At 41.2% G+C, this 26679-nt stretch overlaps 3 protein-coding genes across 5 annotated transcripts in view; 2 read left to right on the top strand and 1 right to left on the bottom strand.

Moving 5' to 3' along the window:
* The window catches only part of GPR146 (G protein-coupled receptor 146), a 58480-nt gene extending 51599 nt beyond the window's left edge, over positions 1-6881 (top strand). Inside the window, exons 1-2 of one of the 3 annotated variants that reach the window (XM_009908837.2) lie at positions 2219-2398; positions 5175-6881. In XM_009908837.2, coding sequence (XP_009907139.1) covers positions 5219-6223 — 1005 coding nt within the window. In that variant the 5' untranslated portion in view covers positions 2219-2398; positions 5175-5218 and the 3' untranslated portion in view covers positions 6224-6881. Of the gene's footprint in view, positions 1-2218; positions 2399-2439; positions 2837-5174 lie in introns of those variants that run through there. The other 2 variants (XM_054180366.1, XM_054180365.1) reach the window with 2 other exon arrangements.
* C4H7orf50 (chromosome 4 C7orf50 homolog) overlaps positions 1-26679 on the bottom strand; it is a 153683-nt gene that overhangs the window by 96651 nt on the left and 30353 nt on the right. The window lies entirely within an intron of this gene.
* Positions 18975-25675, top strand: LOC128899978 (uncharacterized). Its single transcript, XM_054180364.1, has 2 exons — positions 18975-19108; positions 24564-25675. The coding sequence occupies exon 2, from the start codon at positions 24611-24613 to the stop codon at positions 25628-25630; it is 1020 nt and encodes a 339-aa protein (XP_054036339.1). The 5' UTR covers positions 18975-19108; positions 24564-24610; the 3' UTR covers positions 25631-25675.

Here is a 26679-nt window from a genome sequence, read left to right as displayed (position 1 = left end):
ATGGTATGTATATAAGCTAGTAAGCCTGAAAAAATGTCGTGTTACCCAGACTGAGAAGTAACAGCAGTGTGACACTTCATTCTCTCACACTTGAGAGTTCAGAGTGTGTTCCCCTTGAGGCACAACTCATGGCAGGTATGCTATGCTCTTTTTCCAGAAATGCCAATAGTCCCTAATTTTACATTTTCAGAATTAATCCAAAGGTAATATTTACTATGACAGCACTTTTCAAGCCCAAATATGTAGCAGTCAATCTGCTAAATCCTGATTTATGCATATATGCAACACTTCTGGTCCAACTTTTCAGTTTCCTCAGCCTTGATCTGAAGCAAGGTTGTGGTATCCAGCAATGCTGTACGTGGCACTCGGCCTTCCCCTATGCAGCACCCTCAGTTTTCAGTCTCCAGGAATTAAGGGATCCTGTGGGAACTTTAGAACACCTGATGAAGGTTTACTTAGAGATTTACCTTGTTGGCAACAGCTTTATTAGCTAGGTCTGGTTTATAATGATATTACAACTTGTCAAAACACATATTCAGAGGTTAGATAATCTAGATAAGAGCTATTTCACATATAGATAACAGAGCAAGTAGACAAATCATTTATTGTCTAAACAAAACAAAAATCTGCAGAGCCAGAGAGAGTGCTACAGCTGGATAAACGTTTGGGATTTCTGAAGCCAAATAAAATAAGAAGCACGCAGAATGGTCACACTTGAAACTGTTAACCAACCTGCTCTGCAACTTAGTGCTGTCTTCTGAATGGAAACATCTGAACACACCTGACTCTGTGCTGCCAGCCAAGCAGCACTTCGGTTTTCTCGGCAATTAAAGTTCATTTTATGCATCCCTTCTAAAATAATCTTTGCCACCACATGCTCTTTTGTGCAGTACTGTAAGAAGTCTCTCTTGTGTACTTAATTCACATTTTTATTTAAATAAAACCACCTTCAACTTTTATGACATGCAAAGAAGTCAGATTTTGGCCAAGTATCAGCACTCTAAAAGTATTTCTACACTAACACCTTTCCTACTTTGCCCTTTCCCCAGTGAATGCGTAATGATTCTGAAGGTTTGATGTCAGAGACTGTAGCACAGAGCTATCCATAGTCCATATGCAGCTCTGTCTGTGAGCTGTGTATCAAATAGGAATGCAGACATTTTCTGCCATTTGGGAGTTGCAGTGGGTTTACAATATTCATAAAGAATTCTTAAATACAAAGCAAGCAGCACAGGTCTTGCCTAAAAAGAAACCCACACCAAACCGCAGTCAGATGGAGTACAACTCAAACTGAGTAACCATTTTTAGCATTTCTCTGGTGTTTATTCCATAAACACCTGCTTCATTTTTCATTGAGGAATTTTTCATTGTTGTTTATTTGCTATGGAATAAAGCCTCAGAATCTCTAAATATAAGCCAAATTATTTGGAGAAGGTAAGGCAGCTCTCAGTTCTGGTTAACAGTATCAATTTAAAATCTATTTTGAAGGTAGTCTCTTATTAGTCTAAGAAATGTCTATATAAACAGAAAAACCACAGTAAAAAATACTCCAGTATGGGATAAATCCGAGTTCAAAAACTCTTTCAAAAAATGATCCATTTTAAAGGTTTTGAGAAGACACACACTCACATCCATTCATTGCGAGTGACTCTTGAACTGTTTGCGTCTTCAGAAAGGAAGCAGAATAGAATCCTTCAGAGCATCACAGAACGAAGCTCGTGTCACAATGCCTTTTCCCAACACCAAAGCGATTTCCAGATTCAAAGGAGACGCTCAGAACCTTTTTCTCCCGGCTCGTTTTACAAGCTTGGCTCATCTCCGCAAGCAGCACAGGCACCTGTGCACATCACAGCGCAGTCATTTCTAAACGCTGATTGTTTAGGATCTATGGCCTATAAAAACGAAACCTCAAAGCCACACATTCTGATCCCAGGTTAAAAATAAAACCCACGCTCTTGAAGGAGAGCTGTTGATTGCCCTTGCAGGGAGTGGAACAGCCTCTCCAGAGTCCCCGGAGAAGCCGGGTGGAGATGACAATACCATAACAAAGCTGCGTGCTCCAACAGCCCGTGTATTTTAAGTAGTAAATCTGAAACCCAGAGGCTTGAAGGGAGCTGCATCCAGCCGAGCGCAGCCTCCCTCCTTGGAGCTTGGCTGTAAACAGAGGAAGGGAGGGGCCTGCCGCCTGCCAAGCCAAGCAGAAACTTGTGAGTAACTTATAGAGGAAAAACAAGTGCAGCGGAGGCAGCTGGCAGGGCAGCACGCTGCGAGGGGCCAGCACCATGTTCTCCGAGAGGAACGAGCCGGGGCTGTGCCGCCAGCTGCCCTCCGCGGCAGCGCTGCTGAGCCAAGGCGCTCGGGTCCGGCAGCGCGGAGGAATGTCAGACGTGAATTAAAGGTAAGAGGCTTTACAGCAAGGGCTGCCGAGGTCGGGCCGTGGGAAAGGCTGGCTGGAGAGCGAGCGGCGGCTGGCAGGAGCCTCTTCCCTTCAACGTTTTACAGTCCCGAGCTTCCTTTTCAGCGGGATAAAAGTCTGAAAGCAGACGGGACCAGGGGAAGCGTCGGGGAAGGCTGAGGCAGGCCACAGTAAACAAGAGGGCTGCAGCACTCACTTATGCAACTGAGTCAACCTGGAGCTGCAGAACTGCCTTTTGGCTGGAGACGGGGTTGGTTTAGATGGATGGAGTAAAACTGCTGCATCAGAGCACCGTCAGGGCTTACCCAGACATGGTCTGTGAAGACGAAATTGCCTTAAAAACTGACAAAGGAGACGGCTAGGTGAGGAATGCTGAGCTGGGCCTGTAGAACACAGCAGACAGGTTCAGTGCCTGCACAGGTGAGTGACAAGTGAAAAGGGGTGATTTCTACCTTAACGGCAAAAATGCCTCATCTGGCAGTGTAGAAGTCGCCACCAAAATTTCTTCCCGAAAATGTTTTGGGGTTTTGTTCTTTTTTTGTTTGCATTTTCCTTTTGCTAATTCCGGGAGTTAAGTTTTGCTAGTTTCATACGGGTGCTGTTCGGCACAATGAATCGCCCATCATTTCCGTGCTTAAACCAGAATTGTCCTATTTAACAGCAGTTAAAGGACGTAAAGGAGGGGGGGGAAAAAGGAGTAATTACTGAAAACACTTGTGAAACCAGACATCCTCCTGCTCTATGAAATACAAAGACTGTTGATCTTCTGAGACAATACATAGGCAGGTATTCTGTGGCTGATGTAATTCAGGCTGGAGTAATCAAAGCTACATTCTTAAGGATAAACCTACATAATGGAATTACGTGAACTGTATCCATGTCTATGCTTAGTCACCCTTGCACTCACTGTACTGCATGCATTTGCAGTATCCAGTTCCAGTCTGCTGCTTTGGTTGAATCGAGTCATAACAGTTCAATGAGATGTAAGTTTGGTCGCCTTCAACTGTGCAAAATGGCTTTGCTTTTTTGTCCTTCAAAACTTAAAGCAATAGATGCTTCCTGAAATTAAACTGGGATGGTTTCGGTGCTCAAATAGAGTATGAGGATTGAGGGACAACAGAAAGATACTATACTTTCTACTCACATGCAATATTACAGCTGAAGAACTGATTTAACAAGACAAAAAAAATCCCAACAACCCTAAACAACCTCAGGAAGCTGTTCTACAAAAGGTGAAAGCAAGCATTAAAAACGACAAAACTGCATCTTGTGCTGCTTACCAGGACACTGCCACGGAAGCCACTTCTCTGAGGAAATCCAACATAGGACAGCAGACTAAATATCTGTTTGCCCAGCTGAAAATACTGGGGGGTTTAGCTTGGTTTCTGGCACAGGCTATGGTATTTAGGAAAAAAAAAAAACAAACCAGGCACACAAAACAACTGCAGTGGAAAATTAAAAAATGAAGTTGACATGGTTCTGGAACAAACTCTGTACTACGGGTGAAGTGTCAAAGGATTAGCACTTGAGATGCAACCACATACCCACATGCTTACAAAACCCATACTGTGTCATTCAGCCATATGGTTCATGGAGTACAGCATGCAGTCTAGTAACATTCATAGTAATTGCACAATGTTTATTGTGGATTATGATTAAATCTTGTTCCCTGTCTGGAAAGAATGCAGGTATGTGCACTTATACTTTCCTATACGTGCTGGAAGGGAAGCACACAAATTTAATGCTGACTCTCTGACAGAATCAGAGTACATGTGGCACGGGAAATCATCTGCTGCAGAAAGTCTACACTAAGAAACGGGCTGGCAGATACAGGCATGATTTTAAAGGTACTTTGAGTTGTACATTAGAGGTCATTTCTTATTTCTGCATTTTGGAAACAGACTTTTCGTCATCGTACTGAAGTTAAACTATTACCTCTTGCCTGATGATAAAGCAAAGATAAGTGGACAACGACTACTGATACCAGTCTGCTTTTTAAAGAATTCAACCTATTCTGAGAGGAAATAATAGCTAATTCTTGCCTTCTTGGAAAGTCAGGCTGCCCTGATATTAGGTTCCTGAGACTACAGAGGTCCATTGTTTTTTTTAGAACTAAATGGTTATAGGTTGGAAGTCTGAATACAAACAGACATATAAGCCACCCCTACCCCCCTCACTCCATTTCCCAGTTTCCTTTAGTCTTAGTCAATTTTATCAGAGATCCAGTATACATCTACCATCATAGTGCCTTGGATGAGCCTCCTAAGAAACTACCTTTTCAGGAGAGAACTTACTTAACACCTTGGAGAACTGTATTCTCAATTTTATTCCTAAAACTTACACTTCAGCTTATATCCTACAATTCTTCAGCAGCTGCTCATCTATTATTAACGATATAGAAGGTACTCTCTAATAATTTTTAAGAGCATGGTACTAATCTTCATGTGTAACACGTCAGTACTTATTTTAAAGACACAGTTTATGATGTACTTCTGTTGAGTGTCCTGTGTCAAGTCGTTTGCCACTAATTGCATTTAAATTAAACCTTCAGAACCTTTACTAGTCTCATGAAATTTTGAATCACTGATGACTTTCTTCTAAGCTAACCAGCTCAAAAGGCATTTCAGTCACTGACCTTAAACTGATCAATTATGTGAAGCGTGTAATGCCTACCTTTAAAATGTTTTCTTCATACTGCACTGCATTTCACTTCCAATGGAATATTTCAACAATGCTCTCCCTGTTTTTCTCTCTACAGAGGAGCTGTTAACCAACAGAGAAGATACAAACGCTAAAATCACTATGTGGAGCTGTGAAACCTTAAACAGCAGTACTGAGCACAGCGAGGACCAGCATCTCTGCCATGACTTCCACCTTGTGCTTTCCATCTTTTCCCTACTCTACCTCATTATATGTTTCCCCATTGGCCTGTGTTACAATGGCTTGCTGGTCCTGGTTAATCTCTACAACAAAGCTACTATGACTATGCCAGACGTTTATTTTGTCAACATTGCTATTGCTGGTCTCATCATCAACGCTCTGGCACCCATGTACCTTCTGGGTCTTGCCAACACAAAATGGGCCATCTGGAATTCTAACAATGAAGTTTATATTACCTTACTTATTTTATTCAACGTCTCCTCCTTAGTTACCATGTACTCTACTACATTACTCAGCCTGGACTACTACATCGAACGCGCTCTACCTAGGACTTACATGTCAAGCGTGTACAACACCAAACACGTTTGTGGGTTCATATGGGGTGGTGCCATGCTGACAAGTTTCTCATCTCTCCTCTTCTATGTCTGCAATCACGTCTCCACTAAAATAATTGAATGTTCCAAGATGCAGAACAAAGAGGCAGCTCACGCCATTATGGTTTTTATCGGGTATGTGGTGCCTGCCATCGCTGTACTGTATGCACTGATCTTAATCTTGAGAATACGCAAAGAGGCCACACCGCTGGATCAGGACACTGGACGATTAGATCCATCGGTGCACAGGCTTTTGATTGCCACAGTCTGTACACAGTTCACCTTATGGACACCCTATTACGTCACCCTCTTGGTAAGCACGTTTGCTAACGCACGAGGGCGAATGGCGGATGAAAACTTCAGTCGAATACTGCATTTTACCAAGATCTTATCCAAGTTCTTGGCTTTCTCAAGCAGCTTTGTGATGCCTTTGCTCTACAGGTACATCAACAAAAACTTTCCCAACAAGTTGCGACGTCTGCTGAAGAAGCTGCACTGCGGGAACCAAGGGTGTTCTCACGAACGCACAGTAGTACAGCAAGTTAGGACGTAGGCATGAAAGCCCCTCTGGTGCTCTGTTACTGCAGTACTTAGCATACCAGTACTGGGACTGTGACAGTGCTCTGTTGGCACCCAGTCTTTAATGTTAAGAGTCCCAACCAAGAGGCTAGAAGGAGCTCTCCATCACTGTTAAATGAAACAGTCTTAATTTTCAGATAGTTGATTGTGGAAAATTGCTGAGATCTTGCGAGACTCTGGCCTCCGTGCTGTGATACCTGTGACATCTAACACTTTGAGTGCACTGAACTGGTTACAAAGCATAACTTCTGTCTTCATTGCTCTAATATTCCTGCCTGAAGAAATCACCAAGCAGTTTATTGAAGCCTTTGGCTGAAGACACAGCACCTTGTACCTTGTATAGAAAAAGGTGTTACCTTCTTTTCTGTACAGAGATGTAATAGTGCTATCCTGGATGAAGTAAATAGCGTTTTTTTCAATGAAGATGATAGAGGTGATCTTGACTAAAGATCCCATTACCCAGTTATACATCTCCACATAGTAAATGTTAATTATAAATTAAATTATTTAATTTCTTTCTCCATCACTGAATCCCCTCTAAAAGAAGCCTAATTTACCAGTTGCAGAAATTGTTTTCTCACACACATTAGCCTAAGTTTTAACATTTATGGTAAATTGATGATTTCCCCCCCCCCCCCAGCTTCCTGGATATAACAGCTAACAAAAATGTGTTTTATTTTTGCCAGTGCTTTGTTTGCATCCTAGAACATTTCAAGAATTCAGAAATATTTATTAACTAATTCTAAGGGGAACTGAGAGTTGTTTGTTCCACATGCTAAAATGAAGGACACAGTGGTTTACAAAGTCAAATTGAGATTTAACTAGTAAAGATTTGTCTGGCTAAGTGTTATGGTCCACATATGTTCATGTAACAAAGAGTAGTTATCTTAAAAATAAATCTGTTTATGATTAACATTCTGTATTTTCAAGGGATATGTTTGCAATAAATAAATGGAACTGTCTTTAATCTAGGGCATCACTGGAGGTTTGGAAACCATACAGAATCTTCCTCAATGTATACAAGATTTTTGAATGGGAGTACTAGATGGGAACCCCAGTCAGCATCAGCTCTTTTTGCTGACCTCTCAGAAATGGAGTGCCTCCCAGAGTGATTCTTGAATACACAGGAAAAGTAGAGAGTTTCTGCGTTTCACAGTGGGGATGAAGAAATCCAATCCAGATTGCCAAACTTGACCGAGTATACGAAATAAGCTAAGAAACACAAACATGCTGCAGGAAGCAAATTAGCAGTTGCCCACAACAACAAACTGTGAAATGTTGACCCAAGAACTACCTGTTCCTATGCTGTTGTTGCATTATTAATGAGAGAGAGGGGTAGAAGCTAACCCCATATTCTTCTACCGGTTTGGGGGGCAGCAAGATATCTTTGTCACTCACGATGCAACACAGTAGAAAAATTTCATTGCTTGAGCTGTCACAACACAATGTTGTTCCCCAAAAAAGTGGCTTTTCAAGCCTCTGGTATTGAGAAAAAATAAGTAAAAATGGAGGAAATCCAGAGCTGAGCCTTTAACACAGCACAATCTCATCTGATAGTTGGCTCTACTTTGTCAGCATGGAGACTAGCCTAAGTTCCACATGAGAAGGAGGTGAGGAACAGCCTTTTCACATCTTTTCCCTTCTCTTCAATGTTACTCTAGTAATCTTTTCTTATACACAATCTTTTCTTCATACACAAGCATCTCTAAGGTATCAACATTCTGGTGAAAGACACTCCATTAATCTTCAACAGCTTTTCCTATTTTATGGGGGTTCTTTTTAACCCATAAGCCATATAGAGTAAATGTACGTTTCCTCCACACAAAAACTATCCAACTGCATCAATTTACTTCATAGTTTTAGTCCATTGATGAAAACTATGTTAAGGATGGAAGCCTTCCCTTATCTTTGTGTCCAATTCACCCAGTAATTTCCAATGCCTCTGTGCTGACATGATACTGGATCCTTTGGTTGGGTCTTTTCACCTTTGAGGGGTGTTCTAGGAATTTTCTGCAAATCTCAAACATTCAAGTTCACTTCCACATACAAGTGCTTAAGAAAGAAATCATTCCTTGTACCTGTCAAGCAAATAGGCTCCTCTTCTTCCTATGTGAGGAAAATGAGGTTTGCAAAGGCACTATGTTAAATCTCTCACGTAAACTCTGTTAAAGAAATTCTGTCCCATTACACAGGAAAATTGCAGCAGGAACTGGCTTATCTGGTGTGAATAGAGGCTTCCAGAACTGGGAGACTGCCAGAACAGTGTGGCTGAGCAGGCAGTATTAAGTGCAATTGTAACTTGCTTGCTGTCCTTACTCTTATTTCCCCCTTCTCAGACATTTTACTTTCTAACAGGACACATTTATTTCTTTACTTCCATGTTAAGTTCTTGTTTTCAGATCATGGCTGTTTTATAATTTCTCTCTACCTTTTTCACCTCTCTTCATTATTTCGTTTTCTGTTTGCTCTTTCCACCCATGCTTGGTTTGGCACACTTGGTACCTTTCCCCACTCACACTTATACTTCATTAGTCTGACTGCTTTATGATGATCCAACTCTTATTCAAGGATTTGACATTACAAATGAATTTGTTGTGAAATAGGAGCTGCTACTTAAAGAGATGGAGAAAGAGTAAGTTTTTATATCATTTACCCTTGAAATCTCAATTTTGGTTTATTCCCCCCTCTTACCCCCCCATAATCTTTTCTATTGCAGCAAAGTATGTTTGTGTGTATCCTTGATAATATACTCAATGTGATGGCAATCATCTCAAGAAACAACTTGCATAGTTTAATGAGCAAAACTGATACCTGTTCAACTTCTTTAACAGTTAAATCGATATATTAGTTACTTCTATGAAACTGTGCCATGGAGCTGCCGGACTGCTACTCTCTTAAGGAAGCTCTGAACTTAACTGCAGCATCCTCACATGGTTTCCCTCATAAAGCAGCATCCCAGAAAGTGAGAGCTTTGTAATACTTATATAAAAGAACAACAGATGACCAAGTGCAGTAAAATCCTTCAGGAAATAACACGGCATCATAAATATGGAATAACTTTTATGGACAACTCTTTACCAAGCTCTCAAGAATGGGGCCTTTCCATTTCAAACACCTGCAGGTTTCCAATGACTGTAAATAGGGGCTTATCTGTTTAGCATTTAAATAAATATGGGGGGAAAAAATACTGTATATATGCAAGATAAAAATCAGCCTACTGATGTAAAAAAATAATTTGCAGAGAATTTATTAAATTATTTCTTAAGAGTGTATCATTCAAATGTAAACCTCTGAACAGTAAGGTGCACTGTATGTTCCTGTGTGTATATACTGTATACTAGAAAGAAAGCACTAGTTCAGTGGCATTATTAACAGTGTTATTTTCTCACAAAACCAAACTTAATATTTGAGTTGATCTATGGCTTATAGCCCTCTTGCTGAACCGCCAATGAAGTCAAATCAATGGACTAACAAACACGTTGCACTCTGCTGCTGCTTGAATTATTAACATAGCTAGGTCAAGCCAGGTCCTTGTTGACTAACGTAGTTCAAAAGCTTCCATTGGAGCATCAAATCGAGTTGGTCTCTGAAGGCAGTTTCAGTTAATGAAAGAAAGAAAGTGATCACCCATCAGAAAATTTCTGGTTCTACTACAATGAAGACTCTCCAACATGATGTCAAAATACTACAGAAATGGACTTTCTGCAAAGCCTCACAAAGGAACTATTGACTCCTAATAAAGTCTCAATAAAAAGTGCTAAAGTGTATCTGTTCAGTAAGATGTGTGACAATTTTTCTGTCCTTGATAAAAAGCTGCTGTAGATAAGATTAAAACCTATGCTGCTTCACGGAATAAACAACACGCCGAGCTGCATGGCTTGGGTGTCAGATCAGGCGTGTTACCAGATTCTCCAGGCCACAATTCTGACAGCCTTACAAAATCTCGTTATTCATCAGCATGGAGTCAGCTGGGACTGAAAGGGGAAAGGCACACACAACCCAACTTTAGTCAGCATAAAGAATCCTGCAACTGATAGCGTAACATTGCACCGCAGCAATACGAGGCTGGTGATGAATGCATACATCCGCCGTGTCCTTGTCACTTCCTTTCCTTTGTGCTGCCACAAATGAGCTCTCGGAAATCAGCTCCCTGCAGAACTTCTCTTCCCACAACCCTGCAGAAATTCTCTTCCCGCAACAACATAATGGAATAACTCATACCCTCTGGCATCCCCAAGAAAATTTAACTCCAAGGCTACCTCATGTACCTCATAATACATTTACTGCAGGGGCCACTCTATATATCCAAACACCCACCCCCAAACAACAACCCAAGGCACTCACCATGGATCAGTTTCGTTTACTCCATATACATGAAAATATTTTCCTGCCCATATGTCTAAAATTATTCATTGGTTCCCTGTCTGTGTTTTGTGAAGTGCAGGAAGACAGCAAGTAAAAGCAAATTCTATTTAAACTGGTGAATTCCTTAAAGAAAAAAAACAAACCAAAACAAAACACAAACTTATTTCAAGCCCTTCTGAATATCAAGTCTCAGAAATAAATGAAAATGGCAACTGTGGAAATGGAAGTTTCAATGGTACATCGTTTAGGCAGAGCCTAGCATCTGAGAAGATGCCCTTATTCCATAGAGTGGTTTAAAGAGTATTTTCTGTTACTGCATCTCTAACCAAGCACAGAGTAGTGGCTTCCTTATGCTTCATTTGTCAAAGCTTTAAGATATAACCATCATACATTAAAAGGCTGTTTTGTGACTCTTGAACATGTCCAGAGAAGGGCAATGAGGCTGGGGAGAAGCCTCAAGCACAAGCCCTATGAGGAGAGGCTGAGGGAGATGGGGTTGTTTAGCCTGGAGAAGAGGAGGACCTTATTGCTGTCCACACCTACCTGAAGGAAGGTTGTAGCCAGGAGGGGGTTGGTCTCTTCTCCCAGGCAACCAGCACCAGAACAAGAGGACACAGTCTCAAGCTGCACCAGGGGAGGTTTAGGCTTGATGTGAGGAGAAAGTTCTTCACAGAGAGAGTTGTTAGCCATTGGAATGTGCTGCCCAGGGAGGTGGAGGAGTCACCATCCCTAGAGGTGTTCGAGAGGGGATTGGACATGGCACTTGGTGCCATGGTTTAGTTAGTCCTGAGGTCTTGGGTGACAGGTTGGACTTGATGATCTTTGAGGTCTTTTCCAACCTTATTGATTCTATGAATTAGTCAACCTCCTGTTACACAACATCGACGTGGACCATCTTACCAGAGCAAGTGAACAAGCTGACAGTTTGCAAGGGGTGAGCTTCTACACAAACATAAGTGAAAAGAGTTAACTGGGTATAATCAAGTCTATAGGCTTATACTAGCATACACCAGGCCAGCATGGCAGCAGAGTCTGTCATTTTCTCTCCCTACAAAGAGAAGTCACAGAAGACAACCATGTTTTGGAGCAGTCACAGAAAACAGGCATTTAACTATCACAAAATAGGAAAACAGCCCTCAGGGTTGCAAAGAAAATAGGACACAGCTACCAGAACACTCAAAGGGAAGTAACACAGTTGTTTGGTTGGGTTGGGTTTGGGGTTTTTTTGTTTGTCTGTGGGTTTGTTGTTGTTGTTGTTTTGAGTTATGGTGTGGTTTTTTTTCCCAAACTAAGATTCAATTAAATTGTTTTTGTGCTATGGATAAGTACATAGCTAAAACCCCATTCATCACTGCTCATTACAAATTAAAATAGTACAGTGCTCAAGATGGAGACCTTCTCATCAGCCCTACTGCAGCAGGACAGGATGGGTAACAGAAAACAGAAGCAGAACTCGGCCAAGTGCTGCTGTTGGTTCTGCTGTTAGCCAAGGACTGACTGATGCCTAAGTTTCTGCAGCTGTACAGTGCTCAACACTCTGCTGAATCTGAAACATGCCCTAAGATTAATTCCTGCAGTTTGTTAGTCAGCAAAGTCCTGTGTATTACTGCAATATTCTTTCCAAGTGAAAGCAATCTAAACACACAAACCCAGCCACGCAGACTGCCATGGCAACAAATTTGAAGTGTGAAATGTTTCCTCTGTTGTATTCCCTTTAGCCTTCCATTATATATCAAAACACTTTGACATATGCTGAATACATGCTTTTTCCATCAGGAGAGAAGAGGCTTTATTATCTACTTTGTCATTTCACTTTCTTCCCACCAAGTCCTTTCTGTACCTTGGAAGTCCATGTGATTCCTTATATTCCCTCCCTCTAAAGAAGTGGCACTGTTAATTATGCTCAAAAGAACTGTCAAAATTATTCACAGCCTACAGAGCAGGCAGAATTCTTCTATTATTACAAATCATGACAGTAAAAGGTTTCTAAACCCCAGATTCTTAGAAGAGAAATACAAATATAACTTTAATAAAAAGCTATAACTTCCTACTAAAAGTTCTCTAAACCAAACAACATTTATAACCAGAAAGAGAGCCCACTTTATCTAGTTTAAAAGTACTTGATGATCCATTATATGAAAAGGATAAATAAGCAGCAGTATAAATACTCCCAGCTCAGAGACCTGGAGACAGGACTAATAAAGAGAGAAGCAGATTTACAGTTAGAGACACCTTGCAGGAACTGTGCCTGCAAGTATATTGCCCAACAGTAGAAATAAATCTGCTATGAAAATGCAGAGAAAGTGCTCAACTCTGGATAAAGTTAAATTTCAAAACCCTGCCTCACCACGGTCTTCACCACAGGCTGCAGGGAAATCTCTGCTCTGGCACCCGGAGCACTTCCTCCCTTTCTTTTTTACTGACCAGTGTGCCTGCAGAGTTGTTTCTCTCACGTATTCCCACTCCTCTCTGCAGCTGAAGTTACCATTTGCTTGGGGTTTCCCCACCCCCCCTTCTTAAATTTGTTACCTCAGAAGCACTACCACCATCACTGATGGGCTCAGCCTCAGCCAGCAGCATCTTGGAGCCAGCTGGCATTGGATCTATTGGACATGGGGGAAGCTTCTAGCAGCTTCTCACAGAAGCCACCCTCACAGCCCCCCACTATGAAAACCTTGCCACACAAACCCCACATTACAAAAATTAACTGAAAACCCCGATTTCAGCAACAACCTTTGCAAATTTAAGCTCAAACTTCTCTTGCAGCTGGTAGCATTTCCCCGAGTGTTTCTTAACTCATTCCCAAACCCTTTAAAAGATTATTTTGAAATCAATTCTGCTATTAGGTGGCCAAAGCTGTTTTAGAAACTCCATCTGGTGGCCACTAGCAGAATATTCCTGCAGCTCCCGAAAGCACCAAGATCAGGAAAACTAATTAAAGGATTTAAGTTAATCATTAGGGAAAGGTGGGGGGGAAACAACCACACCATAGGCATCAGTCCCATTTTCTGGTACAACACGGATTTGTACTAGCTGGTCCTGTCTGCAGGTACTAAGGGTGCTGCTGCTAGTATTTATGAGAAGAAACAAAATTAACCATTACTCCTTCTCCAACAAACTGCTCCTGCGAGGACGAGGCAGGCAAAAGAGAACTCTGTTGCAAGAAGCAAGCCTCACCAATGGTTAATTTTGGTTTCGAACCTAACAGATGGATATTTAACCAGCCTATTAGGTCTGATTATTCACAAGAAAGAAATATTTATAGAAAAGCATATGTTTCTTGTATTGTTTTATGAAACATCTGGTACTAGTCATTGTGGTCGACAAGATGCTCAAAGATCAAAGGAAGTGCCATTCCCATTCAGCTCCAGAGCATTGTAATTCTTTCTAATTAAGTTATGGTTTCACTAGTTCACCATGAAATAGATGGCAGAGTTAATTAATACAGAAGTTTCTGAGAATTTTCAGGTCAGCCTATGTGCAATGAAACAATCATTCTGGCACCTGCAGTGCTGTGCAGAGACCAGCTCTCTTATAAAACTTGCCAGTAGGAAAAAAAAAACCCAACTACTTTTTTTTTCCAGCCTTTAATAGAGGGAAGGTATTCTTTGGAAATCCAGGCAATTTTGGAGCTCTCGTAGCTGAGGGATGTAGGTGATCTACCCACGCTGAGGAATTTGTTTTGTGATTGATAGAAACATTGCTGTATGGTAATAATCATAAAATACTGTTTATAAAACAACTCAGATTACAAACAGAGGCCAAATAAGTCAATAGAAAAATCACTAACAGTGAATCATGAGCAAACAGCCCCGAGATGTGAAGGCAGCAATCACACAGCGCAGAGCGTGGCTGTTCCAGAATAAAAGGAAGAAAAGTTGATTTACAACCAGCCTCTGAGGCATGGGTAATTATTAATGCCAGTGCTTATGTATACACATCTCCAACTTGTGCCTTTTTAACCCTATCCAAGGAAAGAGTTCCAAGCGGAGGCCGTTCAGACTATGAAATTTTATCGATCCACATAGCTCCATGCACCTGATAAATCAGCACAAGCATCTGAATTCTATTTCAAACAAAATCACAGCCCACTACACTCCAAAAAAAAAAAACCCCTCCCAAAACCAAACATGCAGGAAATAATAAAGACATACAAGGAGTTTTATCCTAACATTCACCCATAAACAAAGTTCTTTTAACCTTCTTCAAGTTAGCAGTCTTTGTTTTGTGCTTTTTTGGTTCTGTTTTCCTTTTTTTTGTGCCTAATATTCCATGGTCTTTAAATGGCCTTTGAATCAAGGACACAAAATTCCTCACCGTCAAGTAAAAGAAAAAGACTAAACATAGGTAAAATTAAAAGCAAGGCTCTTTACAGCAACAGTTTTACCAAGTGACTGGCAATTGTGCATCTGGGGGTGCTGACTGACAGCTGCCTGAGCAACCTGATGTAGTGTTCTATGATTCTAAATTACTGGGTTTGGTCAAAAGAAGAGTGTCTGACATCTGCTTTCTTCATAATAAAATGTGTCACTCAATACTGTACTTATTTTGCCACAGGAACAAGAAGATGCATTAAAAAAACAAACAAGAGTTTTGCCTACCCCAGCACCCTGCAGGTGGGCAGGGAAACTCCATGTGTTGTCAGCCAGTCCTTAAATGCTATCATGGAATCATAGAATTGTTAGGGTTGGAAGGGACCTCAAGGATCATCTAGTTCCACCCCCACTGCCATGGGCAGGGACACCTCACACTGGATCAGGTTGCTCAGAGACACATCCAGCCTGGACTTAAAAACCTCCAGGGATGAGGCTTCTACCACCTCCCTGGGCAACCTGTTCCAGTATCTCATCACCCTCATGGGGAAGAACTTCTTCCTAACATCCAATCTGAATCTACCCATTTCTATTTTTGTTCCATCCCCCCATGTCCTACCATTACCTGACACCCTGTCACAAATACTTAACCTCTGTGACTTCTAAATTTACTGCCTCTGTCCTAGCCAGAACATCATTGTCATACATCAACCTTTTCCATTGAGACCATGTACACTAATACATAGTAATCACCAAGAAATCATAAATCACTAATAAAAGTAATAATGAAATTATGCATCACCCCAAACAGTCACTTAACCACCTTTTTTTTTTTTGCAGATTTATGAAAGATTTATACAACTGAACACTACTGTTTGTCACTGTTCTCATGTGACTTGCAGCCTGTGATCATTTAAGCTAATTAAATCATCTCTTATTGTTGAAGAGGAGACACAGTTGGTCACACAACAGCAATATCACCGTAATGCATTAACTGTGACAATGACAGCTCAGCAAGATGCTGCCAAAACCACACCATGTACCTGTTAAAAGAGACTTCAGACCAAGTCTTGTCTGTTCCTGCAGACAAGACAATTACAGCTACCAAGATGAGAATCACAGAATCATAGAATTGATAAGGTTGGAAAAGACCTCAAAGATCATCAAGTCCAACCTGTCACCCAACACCTCATGACTAACTAAACCATGGCACCAAGTGCCACATCCAATCCCCTCTTGAACACCTCCAGGGCATGGTAACTCCACCACCTCCCTGGACAGCCCATTCCAATGACTAACAACTCTCTCTGTGAAGAGCTTTCTCCTCACCTTGAGCCTGGAAGAGAGTGGAAGGAAGAGACTGGATGGGGCACTTGGTGCCATGGTTTAGTTGAGGAGATAGAGTCCAACCTATCACACAACACCATCTCAAAGGTCTTTTCCAACCTGGTTAATTCTATTCTATTCTACTTCCTGATGGAACCCTGATTTTACATGCACATGCTGAAATTGCCACATGCTGCTTGTTCCTGATTCAAAGTATCATGGATATTCTTGCCCTCTGAACACCACTGACTAATGAATTTCAATCCGGGTTTCCGTCAAAATAGGAAATGACATTTGTAAACATGAAGATCATTTTGGAGGTGGGAGCTTTCTGTCATTATTTTTTTCTTTAAGATAGGAGGCTTAAGAAATAGCTTCTCTCTTTGTGCTTCTCTGGTTCTATTTATACCATTTTTCTCATTAGAGGGCAAGTTCCCTCGGAGCTGTGCTGCCCTACACCTTGCGTTGTCAGCAAAGCAGTTACTGAATAACAGGAAATGTAGACTTAACACCTCTGTGTTAGGGCTCATCTTCACTTAAGTTATGCCTTGCTCACTGATTGCTAATTAACTCTGAATAATCTAAACCTTTGGGGAGAGTGGTTTGAATAGTCCTTAAACTTTTGGCGCAGCCCAATGCACCAAATACTCCTAATCACACACGGCACAGACAGATATCTTTATACACATTTCTCCTGGGTTAAACCACAATGACGTCCACCCAAAGCAACTTCAGAAAAAGTTCAAAACCCAGCTGTCTGCTGGTGGGAAATCATTTTAGTTCCTCCCTTTTCCCTCACAGAGCCATGGTTATCAATTACATGCCTGTTCAGACCGCTGCAGTGGAAAGTATAGCCACAAACCATTGGCATAATTCTTTATCACTGCCTCATGCGCACACATGATCCCAGAATCACAGAATGTTAGAGGCTGGAAGGGACCTCAAAAGCTCATCTAGTCCAACCCCAGTGCCAGAGCAGGATCACCTATATCAGATCACACAGGAACACATCCAAGTGGGGTTTTTTAATACCTCCAGAGAGGAAGATATTCTAGAAGCTAAAAAGTAAAGTTAATATCTACCAGTTGATGACCAAATACTGGCTGAAATCTTACAGCAATTTCAAAACCAATCATTTGACTACTCGTACATAGGTTACCATGCTTTCTGCACAGCCCTAAATCCTGGAAAAGATTAAGCTGATCCTTCAGATTTGCATCTTTCATAGAAAAACAATAGGGGAGGGGGAAATCACCTGATCTGCACAAGATTACAATGCCTAATTTTTCTTTAGCATTGTCTTAACTATGAAAGAGTAATCCCAACAAAACAAACCTGGATTTGGGTACAGCTCAAAAGTAAATGCTGTATACAAAACATTTACACTACACTTCCAGCTTTATCTAAGTTTTCAGTAACAGTTTGGAGGAGCTACTCTAAATAAAAGGGAAACAACCTACCCAGCTCAACAAACTACTATGGTAAGATGACCAGAACCAAAGACAGTAGAGGAATTGTGAACGATGTGTAAGCTCACTGGAAACCACATCTCACAGAGTCACTGATCTAGTGAAGAACTGTTATGGAGCATAGCAGCTTCACAAAGAACATGAATCTGAAAGATCTCTGGGCCACTGCTGTGGCTCAAAACCCTCAACATGCAGCTCTAGTTTCAAAACAGTATGTGGAGCAGTGCTAACCTTCAGGTGGAAGCACAGACCTAGTGCTTAAGTATTTTCTCCAGGTAACCCACAGCTCTGCTTTGGAAATCTAGGCTTGTACACATTTGTCTCATTTCACTTCTTTAAAGCATTCTAACTCTTTCCACACCTTTTCCAATAAAGTTTGTTAAAGTGCAGCGAGCAAGATGCCGTGAAAACAGAAAGCATTGATCAAAATCATCTTCTCAACCCACAATAACCACTTCAGGTTATTAAAATATGACAATAAAAATGTTCCTCTCCGTGTGCTGACACAAGAAAACGTAATGCAGGGGAAAAAAAGCTGCCTGCACTAAAATAACACCAGAAAGTCATGAGGCAACCCTTTCTTGCTCATTTCTATCTGAAGTATGCTACTCAACATACTGACTAAGAAAACTAGTGCTGAGCCAGACACAAAATGCGCTACAGACCCAAAGTGCTGTCTTTTAACACCTCGTGGTCATGGCAGAGCATGTGGAAAAATAATTTATCACGTATGTACAACACTGGCAGCATTCCAAGAAGCATGGATAAACCAGAAATGCACACTGGTTTTAAGGTGGGATCTTCATATTTTTGACATGCACCAGCGCTGGGTCGAGCTTTTGCCTTGTTAAGCAAAGAGCCTGGCTCGGTATTTACTCACCAGACTTTTCCTTTTCTAGACCTCTAGCACTTCAAACAGCGCACTGGAAAAAAATGTATTTGCAAAAGGCTGGCCAATGTGCCTCGGATTACTTCATGAACAGGAGAGAGGAAAAAAATCCACTGGATGGCCTCAGATCCTTAGAAATGGCAGGGACAAACACTACTTTTCTGTTCTAAAATATCTCTCTCTCTGCAGAGGATAATTTGAACTTTAAAGTCACATGATGAAACCATAGGTTTGCTGAACACGCAACGTGTATGGTTTGAATGACTTAACCAAGTTCCTGTTTCCTTTGCAGAACTGTGTGTTTTTGTAGTCAGCCAGCAGCCTGGATTTTTCATCGTGATGTAGAGCAGCTAAAGAAGTTACTGTAATATATATATACACCCTGCTTTCTACATAAATAACAAGGCCTATGTGCTCCAAACGATAATTATATTTCATCTGACTACTCACAGTGGAAGTCTCGGCCTGTTGTGTCTGTGGAGCATTTTCTGGAAGAGGTAAGTGCTTTATCTTACTTGGAATGTGCAATGTTTTATTCATCACAAGAGGCTAAGGTTTGTAATTTCAATTTTTTTTCCGTTTCCCTTTCTTTAACAACGTTGGAACTACACAAAGTAAAATACTGTGTCTGGGAAACATCCTCAGAAAGCTTGAAATTGAAAGTAATGCTGAGTATGAAGCACAGTAAACGTGAAGGTTGTTTTCTAGTAAGCACTTCACTCCTAGTGACAGTTAGATGATGAAATACTGCTCGGTGGTCTGGAGAGAAGACTCCAACCATTGCCTAAGAGCAAAGCATGGACATTGCTGGATAATCCTAACCACGCTTCAAGAGTTATGTGGGACAGGAAACACGTCAGTGATGGTGGTGGGTGATTGTTTTCAGTTACTGTTGATTCATTTCTCCTCTGGAATTCCAAAGTAAAAAAGAAAAGCTTTCAGTTTCTCAGAAACTTCTCAGAAGATAAGGATAGGATTTCTGAAATCTTTGCAACCTCAGATATTTGCCCAAGTGTAGGAATTTTGACAGTACAAGAAAGGCAACTGCAGTATTTATATTCCAGTCTTTCATATATTGCAAGCTGCCTCCATCTTTTGACTTGGCAGATGCAGGAAGAACAGCAAGAACAAATTCCTCCCCCAAATTCCCTGTGACTCTTTCACAGGGCCATGCCCACCAAGAGCAGAGTGTCACAAGCAATATTATGCACATTGCTTTGTAACTACATGCAAGAATATTTCCCTTCTATAGGCTGGTCACAGAATGCAGAAAGACTGCCTTGCCAAACCTTTTATAGAGGAAGAGTTCTGTCTGCCAGGGAGAAACTCCTCATTTTGGGAGCTCCTAGACTTCAAATAAGCAGAAGTTCCCTTGAAACCAAGCTCTCCGTTTGCAAGAGTTAACCATCAAAGCGGGGATGGGAGACCAAGACCAATGAAGTTTTAGAGACTAGGTCCTCTTGGTAGTGAAAGTAGTCTTTTCAGAACTTTCTATTTTTAAACTGCCTTCTGAGCACTGCTTATTTGCTCAGCTCCATCTGTTGGAAGTGAAGGATAATGTATTCGTTGTGCTTTCAGAAAGTGAAAAAATCAAGGGTATTTGCTTTAACTGCCGACACAAAAGGCAGAGTGGATCACAGTTGGGGAACAGGACCAGAAAAAGAGGGGGGGAAAGAAAAGAAACAACAAGCAAGCAATCAAAGGGGAAAAAAAGTGTGGTCACATGAAGTTAAGAAAGGATTGACAACATGAATGATGACCAAAGTGAGGGGGAGCATGGGTAAAGAAGGGACAAAATCTTGGAGCATGACAACAGAGGGATAATGCAGACAGCATATTGCAAATTTCCCTCGTTCATTAATCTTAGCAGAAATGGGAATAGGCCTGGTTTCTGCCATAGCTTCAATATACATAAGTTTTGACACACTATCTATTAGTCTCACTTACCAGTGAGTTAACAGGAATAACAAAGTCAGCTTACATCATAGTTTTGAGAGGGGGAAAAAATTCAAGTCTTGAGGTGTCTGCACTCTAAGTCAACAGCTTACATTAGCAGAGTAAAAGGACCCCACCAAGCAGAGGGAAAATATTACATGCATTTTGAAATAAAATGTATGTCACTGCAGGAAAGCCAAGAATCAGACAAGAACTGAGGGAATACCAGGGTTTTTTCTCCCAGCAGAGGGAAATAAGTTCCTCCTTTTTTGTTTTTTAACGATGGAAACTCAAAGTATTTTGACCACAACCCAAATGTGGTCAGCTGCATGGAGATTCTGAAATGAAGGATGTGAGAAATAAACCACCTTCTGGTGCTCTGCTGCTCCCATGGAACCCACCTTTTTTGTTTCAAATTAAATGAGCATCACCAAGAGTCTGTAAAAAACTCACCAATATGTTCGTCTTGCTGCAGCAAAAGTTGTGAGCTCCTTCAGCCCATTGTTATTCTAAGCATACATTTATGTTAGTGCAAGGAATGAACTTAACACTTTGGGAATGTTTCAAGCCTGTAAAGGCTTGCAGTTTCTAAGAGCTGCTTTACATGATAGATGAGCACCTTGGAGCCATAAGGCTCTCTAACGCTATCCATTCTGATGTATACAAACTTATAGAGAGGTTATGCCATCTGTGACTCTATTCAATCAATCAGGTGCAGAGGCTGCAAAGCAGTCAGATTTTTCTGATGGCCTCCAATTTATAATCTCAGCCAGAAAGCCCTAATGCAGCAACTTTATGAGGTGACAAGCAATACATCTTGCAAAGTGCCCTACATCCTCAAAGTTCACCAAGGTAGTTACGAAGAGATAAAATAAGGGGGGGGAAATGGGAGGGGGGAGAGGAGGGAAGATTGTAGGATAAGGTCATGTGCCAGAAATATGTATCTAGGTGTGACCATGTTAGAAAGAAGAGCACACCCATATTAGCTTGTATGAAGCTGGAGAAAGACTTCATTGAAGCCTCCTGCGCATGAGGCTTTCCCACCACATTGCCACTTGCCCTCTTTCCAATACTAACTGAGACACCAGAAGCAAAGATGAAAACAGTCTGACATTATCACTATGATTTATTATTTTTTTCAAAAGAAGAATAAAAAACTTCCAGGAATAATTTAAGGAGGAGGGGAAAAAACCACCAAACAAAACACCCCACCAATAATGTCTACAGTGTTAACTTTAATCTTTCTCTTTTTTTGGCAAACCACAAATATTTCAGAATAAGCTACAAACTGCCAGCAGGTTGTTTGGGGTTTTTTTTTTTTCCTTCTGTGATGAGCTCTTCATTGAATTCATGCAAGCACAATGTTCAGACTCACTAACTTACAGCAAAGCTGCAAACACTTTGTTGTCTTGGTAACATTTTGTCACATTTTTGGTCAATGATGAACCCAGTATCAGTACCAAGGCCAGATCCTGAGCACATTGAACCAAGTTTTAGCCTCTTGCTTTTCCTCTGATTTCATGTAAAGCCATGTGACCCTCTTCAAAAACCAAACCTACATCCTTTGTTTCCTTTGCAATTACACAGAATCACCAAGGTTGGAAGAGACCTCAAAAATCATCAAGTCCAACCTGTCACCCAAGACCTCATGAATAAACCATGGCACCAAGTGCCATGTCTAATCCCATCTTGGACACCTCCAGGGATGGTGACTCCACCACCTCCCTGGGCAGCACATTCCAATGGCTAACAACTCTCTCAGTGAAGAACTTCCTCCTCACCTCAAGCCTGAACTTCCCCTGGTGCAGCTTGAGACTGTGTCCTCTTGTTCTGGTGCTAGTTGCCTGGGAGAAGAGACCAACCCCCTTCCTGGCTACAACCTCCCTTCAGGTAGTTGTAGAGAGCAATAAGGTCTCCCCTGAGCCTCCTCTCCTCTAGGCTAAACAACCCCAGCTCCCTCAGCCTCTCCTCGTAGGGCTTGTGCTCAAGAATATAAAGGTCAAATGTAGCTAAGCTGTTCTGAGATTCTCTACAAGGGCAGTGAACATGGTTAGGTGGCCCATGGCATAAAAGTTTTGAGAAGATAATAGGGGAATAAACTCTACCTTTAAAAGAAAGGGGACCAAGAACACTGCTGAATCGAAACATAACTCTGTGGTTTTGCAGAACTGAAATTACAATTACAGAAGACTATATACACACTTCATCACAGCCCCCTTGATAAGTCAACTTTTCTAATTGAAGCCAGTATTAGAGTTCCAATTTTGGGGAGAGATTAGAAATATCAGAAATATGAGGAAGTATCAGAGGTAACAACCACAAATGAACTGTCAAACAGTATTAAGACAACTGACTTATCTATAATGAACACTGCTTAAAACATGAATGCATCTTGAAGAACTTTTACCAATTCAAAGTTACTTTCCCTTTAAGAGTTAACACCCCTGGAATCCCTTTGTGGAAAACACGATATGTGCAACTAAGTATCTCACTCTTCTTGTTGATATGACTGTATAGAAACTTCTATAGAGGGAACTCCACTGTCCTTTCTTTACCCCATGTCCTGTTTACACACACGGCCTGTACAGACCAGCTTTGTGTACGACAGGACAAAAACACAAAACCCCACAAACTAACACAAAACTGAAAGCCCTGTGAATAAACAAGGTTGTTTTCCTCCAGAAAAACAACATCCTCCACTGTAAATATGCCTGGAAGTTTAACTTTCTCCAGGACTAAGGACCATGCATCAGCAGACATTTATTACCATTCATTAGGAATAGGGAGTTCATCATCTAATGTTTAAAACATTCATACTTGCAATTAAAAAGAGGGGGGGGGGGAGGAAATACACTATTTTTCTGCATCAATCAGTACAAGGTACTGAGAAATTGTCTTTTAGAAGTTGAGCTAATAATGCTTTTAGGTGGTCTGTAAAATTAATATCTCCATTCATCTATTGTACTCAAGTTTTTTCCCTGGGTACATATTACATTCTCCTCCAAAGCTTTTTGGCTTAAAGAAAAGGCTCCTCCAAACACTGCCAGGCCAGCAGAATTATTGGTTGAACATATCACAGACCTAACAGCCTATCCATATTACTCTTAAAATCCCCTATTTTCAGGAATTTATAAGTCAGCTGCAACAAATGTTCCTTGCTAAAACTTTATCAATAGGTTTATAATGCAGTAATCATTTTCTCCAATTCCAGCATAGACAAAAGCATTCATTTCCCCCCCCCTGCACTTTTATGCACTAGCTACATCTAAAAATGACAGTATTATTAATGTATAAAGATGGTTCAGTAAGAGAGCTGTTTGTTCATAACACTTCATAAACATTCATATTAATTTTAGATGGGCTCCTCAGTACAGACTGCAGTTACGAAAGGTTTCTCTCCACCACCACCCCCAACAGAAAGGAAGCAAAACTAAAGAAAGGAATGCATCTTTTGCCTCATGTTGTGATTACCTTTGCATTTTCCTATCAGCTGGGCTCAAATTATACAGCATTCCCACTCTTGCACAGTACAGTGGGGCTATTTTGTGGCCGTAACTGCAACCCACACGCTGGAGTTGCCCTGCGTGCTGCCTTACCCTTCTTTGGCAAAACAGGAGGAAAGGCAGCTCCACCTAATGCCAGAGCCAAACTCCTTCCCTGCCTGCCAAAGAGCCAACAGTTCCCGTTTATTCTACAGGAGACAGGAGTGTGCTGAATCCTGGCTGAGCTGCAGAAAAGTCCTGTCTGCATCAAGTAAGGAAAAGGGGGGGCCAGGAAGGTGGGGGGGAGGGTGATGAGAGCAGGAAGCAGATAAAAAAAAGGCAGATTTCTCTGGCTAAAAATATTATGCAAGTCAGCTTAATTAACATAGGAACGTAGAATCCATCCCAAAAAATGCCTACATTTATTCTGAACAAATGCTTCGCACTCCTGACTGCACATAAGGTTTAATGCATTAATTAGAGACACTGCAAACTTGCCTTTAAATCCTGTTTTCACCTTCCTTTTCCATTTCAGCTCCAAACTCCACTGAACAGGAAAATAAGCACAGGGTGGAAGGAAGGATGACTTCTCACAACATGACATGGATCAGCTACCCAAGCAAGAACTTGGTTTTCACTTCCCCAGAAGAGATTGAAGCCTTTATAGCTTACCAAAACATCATATCAAGACTCATGCACTGTTACATTGCCTTCTTTGTACCCACAGGGCTCATAGCTGGCCTATCTATTCTGATCATCCTCATCAAGAATTATTTGCAGTACAAAGTCATAGAAAACTTAGACCTGCTTCTTTTACACTTTACCCTCAGCAAGCTTGTCATGATTTTTTTATCATTTACAGTCATTCCTAGGCCTGACTATTTAAAAGCAACCCAGCTTGCATGCAATGTACTGTCATTTTTCTTCAACTTCAGCTATTTCAATGCTCAGCATGCTTTGGTTTCGACACTTCTCATACTGCTACTCAAGAGACTGCCACCGAGGACTGCTCTCAGCAAAGTAACCCAGAGACCCATATTGTGTGTTGGATTTGTACTCACATATGCCTTCTGTTTGTCCCTGACTGGGGCAGCGCTGGCTGGCACAGACAACTATCACTTGGAAACGGACTGCCAGTTAGATCCACTATTTGCATGGCCTGAATATGAGATCATTAAATTCACCTTTGGGTTTGGAATCCCATCAGTTCTCCAGATACTCTGCTTCATTGTTCTCTTTGCTAAAGAAGCACCTGCTGAAGCTCCAGCCTTACAGCAGCACGTTCGTACTTACCCTGCTCCGTACATCATAAGCATAACGACGTTTCTCTGCCACTTATTCTATAACAGTATGATTCTCTCCAGGGCAACACTGAAGTTACAGAAGAGCACTGGAACTCCAAAGAACGAGCTTGTCATGAATATTGCAGAAATAGTGTTGTTCTGTGAGAGCTGTGCCAGTTTGGTGTTTATACTTTGCTTGCACAAACCATGCAAGGATGAAATACTTCGAGTTCTACAGAAGTGCCGCAGGCAAAACGCTGCCAATAATCACCTTGAAATACCAGCAACACCCACGACCCATGGCAGTGGGGCTCAGTAATACTTCCTGTTCTGAAGAACTGTCAATCAGTTTCACTTTTTAGTTTGTTTGGTTGTGGGTTTGGTTGGGGTTGGGTGTTTTTTTTTTTTTACTTCTTCAGAAAAAGATAATTGTTCCTTCTTTACAATCCAGACTGGGACAATCTTGCAGCTAGCAGAATGGGAAGGAAAAAAGAAATATATATATATAGATATTTATTTCTAGTATTTGCAGTGATCTGTGAAGAAAACATGTAGGGTCTGGAGTGGTTTAGTTGGGGCTTCCCCCCCCCCCCCCCATACATTTAAATCACCTATTTTCTGCAAGTGTTGCTCCTAAGCCAAGTACAAAAAGCACTGTTGCCATAGAAATGTGCTTTTGCAACAGCAGCAATGCCCCAGCAAAGATGCAAACAAGCAGCATAGCAGAGAGCAACTTTAAGGCAAAGGTGAAAATCTGCAGCCAAAGCATTTTCTGGGGTGTGCCTCCTCTCTTGACTTCTTACCCTACAAACTAGTTGTTTCTTTTTTAAACACTGGTAAATTGCAGCAGCAAAGTATGGCTTTACAAAGCCATTATAACCCTGAAACAGCATGTGATACTTTTAAGTCCACTGTAACACTGACTTATGTTTTACATATATACCCACACATACAAACTGAGCGTTTCTTCCCTTTATCTATTTCCCTCTTACACTTCTGTTGGTACTCCTAAGGTTTTTGTCTGAATTCTTGTGCCAAAAAAAAAAAAAGAGAGAGAGAGAAAAAATAATCAAATTAATGGAAATGCTGGTCCATAATGGAAAGCTTCAAGTCCTTTGTGAGGAACTGAACTGGAAAGATCAAGAGGATGGCTAATTAAAACTTTGTGCAGGAATGAAAGGTTTTTGTTAATGTACTCTCAGATTCAGCTTTGCATTAAGACTTAGAGCAATTGTTGATTGAAGTCATTCTTGATGAGTGTGTTCAAAAGTATGAAGTTGCATGCCCTGGAAGAGCCCCATTCAATAATACAGTAACTAAAACAGAAAAGCCAGCCCAGAGGAGTGCAGCTGAGGAGTGGTTTTAAAT

Source organism: Dryobates pubescens, chromosome 4 (genome assembly GCF_014839835.1).
Source record: "Dryobates pubescens isolate bDryPub1 chromosome 4, bDryPub1.pri, whole genome shotgun sequence".
Classification (NCBI taxonomy): domain Eukaryota; kingdom Metazoa; phylum Chordata; class Aves; order Piciformes; family Picidae; genus Dryobates; species Dryobates pubescens.
The sequence above is the reverse complement of the archived record's forward strand: the minus strand, read 5'-3'. Positions and strand labels throughout refer to the sequence as shown.